The following is a 6716-nucleotide window of genomic DNA, read 5'->3' as shown; positions in this document are numbered from 1 at the left end:
GACATTCATAAGTGCTTGTTATAGCCTTAATTGAATAAAGATATTTTGACTTTGACTTTGATTTTGATAATGATGATGATGAATGTCAACGTACATTATTTCTTACTAAGGTTAATTAGGAATAAAGCTAGTATACGTAGTACTTTTTAAGAACTATTAACATATATGTACACATTTGGTACATTGATTAAAAATAGTTTAAGCTTTCTGTGAGAAGCATACCTATGAATGCCTAAGGAGTAAGAAAAAAAACCTCTTTTCTGTTATATTTCTTTAATTGGCATTGGTCGGTAGAACAGGAAATTTATTTACCCATAGGATAATAATCATCTCTAATGTACTTAAAAGGTAGAAACGGCGCATTTCCACCACCATCCACCATATAACCAATCTGCGTACCCCACATCTGATACGCATACTCATAATACTCTCCCAAACTAATATTCGCAAAAACATGGACATGATCAAGATAATACCTTAAATCAGTGAACACTAAAATACGATCTTCGTTATACCGTATCTCAAAACATCCTACAGCCAGAACCTGTAACTCATAAGTATACACCCCTCCTCCACTCGGTACCCCTGAAACGCGTCGTATATTGTTCCCGTTATTACGAAAGCATATAAACTTTCCCCACCATTTGGGGAGGTACATTGAACAGTCAACGATCATATCTCTCTTTACCCTATGGTACTTGATGTTATAGTTCTGTCGTATATGGATCATGTCTTGGAACCCAGAACCAGCGAAGTACAGTTCTTCATTGAGGGTCCATCGCTTTTGATATAGGAAGGCTCTGTAGGCGTAGTGGTATCGTCTCGATAAATAAGGGAACAGGTACATTTGGTCCATAGTGTGGACGATTGTTAGGTCGTGTCGTGGGACGTGGCGGCCTCTGGGTCCGTGCCAATGTTCAGGGTTGTTGCTTCGGGGTATCAGTCTTCTGACTCGCCAGACTCTATACCTGGAAATGAATTTAGAAGAAAACAGAGAAAGTTAGCAATAAAGACCAAATATTTAGACTACAAAAGAGATATCTTCGGGCAAGATATGGTTTAATAAAAACTGACAACTGCTCTGTACATAATGAGCTCTGTCTTTTTGTAAGGAATAAAATAGACATGTTTAGGGGTAGAAATCCAAGAGCAGGACTTCAACCGAAATATGGATACGATTTGGTTGGACCGAAGTCAAAGTCTGCGTTTTTAGAAATAGAAATAGAAATCATTTATTCGTGACAAAGTAACGTAGCATAACCAAAAGGTATTAAAAATTAAGAAAGTTGTATGTCACGAAATGGCCCCAAATCAGCAAAAAATTGCCGGTCTTGCGAACGGCGCTGTTCTTCCTTTGGGACCATCTGTTTATCATACATTAAAATAAAACCAATTTTACTAAAGTGAAGACCGACACAATATTCCGTTTAAAAAGATAAAAAAAGAAGAAAACACTAAACATTTATAACAAATGAAGTTACCATGCAGGCATAGGGTATACTCCTTTACCTTTTTGTCTATAACCAGAAAAAAAAAACGAAACAAGGAATAAACAACAAACGAACGCGGCTCACGCGGCTACGGCGTGCGTGGTAGCCAAGCCAACCTATCATACAATGTTTACAACTCATGTTCTGATCTGATTACCTCGATTTATCACAATTCACAGATCAATCTGCCTAATAACCGCCAATAATGTTTTTTTTGAGTAAGTGTTCACCGCCGCCCATGGACACCTACAGCATTATTAGGACTGCAGGTGCGTTGCTGGCCTAAAAGAGAGCTAAAAGGGGGAGGGTGGGAAGAGGGGAGTGTAGTTGGGCCTCTAATGGCATAAATAAATAAAATAAAAATAAGGCCATGTAATGTGCATGAGTCCAAAAGTGTATAATAAGTTACCAATTAACCTGAAACAAATTGTCTTGTCTAGTCTTTAAAAGAAAGCTTTCAACACTATGCTGAGCTGAGACCGCTTAGCGATTTCGCAAATACTTAATACTTACTTAATACTTGTTTTTATTATTTTGTGTTTTCAGCAATTTGCGAAGTGCGAATAAATATTTCTATTTCTATTTATTATTTCTATAAAAAAAATGTTAGCAGAATACCTGAATGGAGATTTATAGTTGCCCCCTCTTCCAAGAGCCCAGACTCTAATGTCTTTCTCGACGTCCTTCCACGGCTCGAAAAAGTTCGCTGATGTCAACAACGTGCGCCGATTAAGAATCGTACCGACGCCAAGGTTTGTGAAGTCTGGAAATGAGACAAATAATGTCGGCGCCAGTTATTTTGATGATGGACAAAACAAAATAATATGTTTGTTTAACCAAGAATCTAAGTAACTACCTAAGTAGTTTAAATATAGGCGGTGAAGCTTGTCTTTTAAGCTAAGATGCCGCTTGCCTCACTCAACTATATCAGTTCATTATGACTAATTAGACAGCAAATCTTTACAATAACTGCTTGAGTCGAACAGGGAACTAAATCACCTAATTGTGAGATTTGCCGTCTTACTTAGTCATCGTAAAATGATTTAGTTGAGTGAGGTCATCTCTAAGCTTAGACAAGCTCTACTGCAAGTATTTTACGAACTAGCCGTTTGGTATAGAAACGCTATACTCGTGCCCTATTGCTTCGACGTCACTATAGACAAAACGCATGGCGTTTGAATGCCTCCTACGACGTCAAAACACAGTCGACGCGTAAAAAAGACTGCAACAATTCATTTCTACACCTGTAGTGGCATTCAAAGCCTACCTACTGCGTGCCGTTGTAAGCAATCATAGCTTAAGGTTACGTATGCACTGGGCGGCTAATCATTCGGTTTTAGCGCGCCGTCCCTCTTCAAAGTATTGCCCGAGAAAGAGACGACGCACTAAAACGCTGTGGTTAGCCGCATAGTCCGAACATATCTTATGAGTCAGACTCACATATGGAGAATCCAGCAACGACGCACAACCGCCGTCTGTAGTGGAGATCCACCCAATCCCAACTGGGGATCCAGAACTCCAAATAGTTGAACTGCGTCATTTGCCACTGAAATACTGCCTGTCGCGGTCCTGCGTCAACCTGGGACCCTGAAATGGTTGTGGTGCCCATGTCCCAGAAACAAAGGGCAGGGTGACAGGCCAGGAGGGCAATAGTAGATCTGAAAGTAAATATATCAGCTGAAAACCAGCGTTGCGGCTTGCCGCAACACTTCCGACGCTCTTCCTTTGGACTTGGTCCCCAGGCACAATATCTGCCTGGGAAGAGATCTCTCTATGGCTTGTCCCCACAAGCTCTAAATAGATTTTACTTGTACAAGACCAAGAACTTTTTTTGGGTGGTTTTGGTAAGTATTGTATGTCAAAGGATGATCGAAATATTATCAAAAAGTAGGGTTTCATAATCAACTATGCATTAAAATTAACAACGTAGAATAATAAAGAGGAAGAATAGGAAGAAGAAGAAACACAATTTTTTTTTATTCAACTGGATGGCAAACGAGCAAGTGGTCTCCTGATGGTAAGAGATCACCATCGCCCATAAACATCTGCAACACCAGGGGTATTGCAGATGCGTTGCCAACCTAAAGGCCTAAGATGGGTTACCTCAAGTGCCAGTAATTTCACCGGCTGTCTTACTCTCCAAGCCGAAACACAACAGTGCAAGCGAAACCAGCAAAATCACAAGAAAATTTTAAATTAAAATCATTATCAGACTAGTTTTGGTATAATTTAGACAGAATTAACACACCTTAACGAAAACATTAGGTATTTAGATACACAGATAGCTAGACATTATGCACTGCTATCGCATAGGCTCACTGACACAAACTGAAACCATTTACTTAGTTGATAAATCACGCAAATATTCAATACAACATTGTTTATTATTAATGATACAACACTGTATAAATAAACACGTCACTCACATTTGTTGGTGCGCTTATGTGAATCATTATCTAGTCAAATCCAAACTTATAAACGCAAAAGTAACTCTATCACTCTGTCTGTTATCATTTCACGTTACTGCTGAACGGATTTTTTGGAAATCTGATGTGAAGATACTTATAATTTGAAACCCTGGTAATGACATTGAATAGTTTTTATACCGTAAAATTGCAGTTTCCACGAGCTAGCAATAACGAATCCGCGGAAATGCAGGCAGAAGCTAGTAGATTACAATTTCAAATGTAATCTTTGAGATTTAATATAATTAAAATGTAGTCCCTGTTTTTAACAAACTCCAAAGTCACAAAGATACTAAGAGACTTGATTTATTATTAAATACAAGCTTGTAAAAACAGACCTAAATAAACCCACCATGGAAAAGAGAGTTAGGGATTATATTATGACAAATAGATTCGGTGTCTACACCTGGCGGATTTGCGATATCGAACTATTTATTCAGACCCTTCTGAATAATGAATAAGCTCTGCTGTTGTTTTTGCTGCGTTGTTTGAACCTTTTCTCCAAAGGTCGAAAAACAAACTTTTATGTCGTTATACAGCTTCAATGAATGTTATAAAATAATTTGCAATACCTTTACGTAGATTAAAACAGCGCAGTTACGACGTCTACCAACGAGATGGACGGATGACCTGGTTAACCGCGAGTTCATGGTGGATGCAACTCTCGAAGCAACTGGAAGTCTATGTATGGAAAGCCTATGTCGAAGGGCTGATATGATGATGAGATTGTACATACTAAGTGGAAAAATACCTATATATACCTAGTAGCGTAGACGCAAAATCTTTGAAGTAGTGCCACGAGAGTTGAAGTGATTGATTATACAAAGGGACAAGAAGAACTGATTGCATAAAAGAAGTATGAATGGAATGAATTAGTGAATGTCTAAATTCCGCTGTCATTACATGATCATGTTCTCGTGTACGTGACCTCAATTTTGGTTCGTGCCACCAAAGATGAGGTCTTGCTGGTCTATAGCGACATAGCAAAATATACTTGAAATTCTTATTAAAATCAAATTAACCCCCTATTTATTAATAGTACCTCCAGTCCTAATCAGACATTTATTGTTTTCTGCCTTGTTATTTTAAATTACACTAATATCCTTTTCTCTCTTATTATGAAGAAAAGAGCGCGTCTTTCGCTCGACGGCTCGTTTTGTGGAAGTTCAGGACGGAGTACTACAAAATGGAATTTAGATGAAAAGGAAGTTTAATTTATTCAACAAATACTTGATTAGAATATTGAATGTAATTATCAACTTTGTACAGACTTTTGGGAAAGGGATCAGATTAGCGTTTAATCAGTCCTAATTTCCAATTCAGCTGCACTTGTAGTTTAAACTTTAGTGGAAAGTTCGTGAGGTTTAAATTTCAATTTGAGAAAAGTGAAAATAAGACAGTTAAACAAGTATACTCCTTTTCTTTCTAGCTATAAAACAAATGGCATAAGAGAAGTTTGCTGTAAAATGTTTTTGTTAGTTTTTAAGTGCATTGCAGGTTCAAGCAAAAGTAAAATATCTTTTCAACTTCGGCTATAACAAGTACTAATGAGTGTCAAAAAACTTTATTTATAACCATTCGGAAAACCCTTTGTTCAGAACGCGGCAAGAAACTGAAAGAGGTATTTTTTTAAAACAGATCTCCAATGTTATGTATTGTATATGTTACCTTACTTCACAAGTATTTAACACAATCACGTTGTTTATGTTTATTTCATATAGTAAAAAACAGTCTTTATAAACACTACCTACTCGTAGTAGATTTTCCCCACCGTCTTCATTCGTTGGTCGGGAGATATCTTAAAATAAACAAGTGTTTCTTTGATAAAAACGTTTCGTACTTTGTCACTGTACGATAAAACAATACAATGTTTTGAAAATGGCAACTTTTTATACTTAGAAGACGCTGCAAACAAAAGACTTTCCTTACTTCGACATAGTTCCAAGTGAACATTTCATCGCGTTTAAAACGCAACCTTATTTTTGATATACCAAGGATGAAATATGCGTGACGTTGTGCCAACGTATGATAAATGTATGCAAGCATTCTACCCACGGCTTCGAAAGCCGTCACCTCCGAAACTCGGCAATTGTTCAGTTTGAGACTTTGGCAACAAGAGTTATGGTGTTTTGTTCTCGCCTCGTGTTTACGCCGCGGGCTTATTATAACTTTTTGACACGAGTACATTTGTTTTATTTTTACTTACCACAAAAAAGTCAATGCGTAGGTTGGCTCGTACATGACGAACTGGCATCATTAAACGTAGGAGACGTTAGGAGACATATTTTCTGCAAGCCAAAACATTATTTCGGAATCCTACTCATATTACAAATGTGAAAGTTTGTGTACATGTTTGGATTTTTGTTACTCATGAAATTCGGTATACATACAGATAGTTTGAGTACGGGAAGGACATAGGATTGTTTTTATCCCGGAAATTTGCGTAGTTCCGGTGGGATAGCGATAAAAGAATACTACTTGGACGAACTCGCGGGCAACGGTTAGTAGAATAATAAGTTTTTAAATATTTTGTAATTGAATAGGCAGTCATATTTTTAGTATAATATTAGAGTAAATTAAAATATGACCGTTATTCAAAATGAAAACGTTTTTCCTTCACATTCTTCTGAATAATTGTTTTTTAAACTGAGGACAACAAATTTCCAATTAGTAGAGAAATACCATTTACTTACAGCTTCGGAATTCAAGTGTAAAATTGTTTACATTACACGCGAAACTAAATCGGTAAATTTCATTCCAT

At 37.2% G+C, this 6716-nt stretch overlaps 1 protein-coding gene across 1 annotated transcript; it reads right to left on the bottom strand.

Annotated features, from left to right (window-relative positions):
• Positions 1-296: 296 nt before the first annotated feature.
• On the bottom strand, positions 297-5715 carry LOC141442329 (uncharacterized). Its single transcript, XM_074107290.1, has 4 exons — positions 5707-5715; positions 2931-3148; positions 2109-2253; positions 297-968 (listed from the first exon to the last, which is right to left on the bottom strand). The coding sequence occupies exons 2-4, from the start codon at positions 3097-3099 to the stop codon at positions 305-307; spliced, it is 978 nt and encodes a 325-aa protein (XP_073963391.1). The 5' UTR covers positions 3100-3148; positions 5707-5715; the 3' UTR covers positions 297-304.
• Positions 5716-6716: the final 1001 nt, after the last annotated feature.

The sequence above is a fragment of the Choristoneura fumiferana genome, chromosome 25, assembly GCF_025370935.1.
Source record: "Choristoneura fumiferana chromosome 25, NRCan_CFum_1, whole genome shotgun sequence".
Taxonomy (NCBI): domain Eukaryota; kingdom Metazoa; phylum Arthropoda; class Insecta; order Lepidoptera; family Tortricidae; genus Choristoneura; species Choristoneura fumiferana.
This window is presented reverse-complemented; position numbering and strand designations above follow the sequence as displayed.

What these genes read in the sequence shown, in the direction of transcription:
- LOC141442329 (XM_074107290.1), bottom strand. Translation starts at nt 3,099, where the DNA reads ATGGGCACCACAACCATTTCAGGGTCCCAGGTTGACGCAGGACCGCGA. An exon ending in CGTTGCTGGATTCTCCATAT is followed by an intron (nt 2,254 to 2,930) that starts GTGAGTCTGACT and finishes TCTCATTTCCAG; the next exon opens with ACTTCACAAACCTTGGCGTC. An exon ending in AACTATAAATCTCCATTCAG is followed by an intron (nt 969 to 2,108) that starts GTATTCTGCTAA and finishes ATTCATTTCCAG; the next exon opens with GTATAGAGTCTGGCGAGTCA.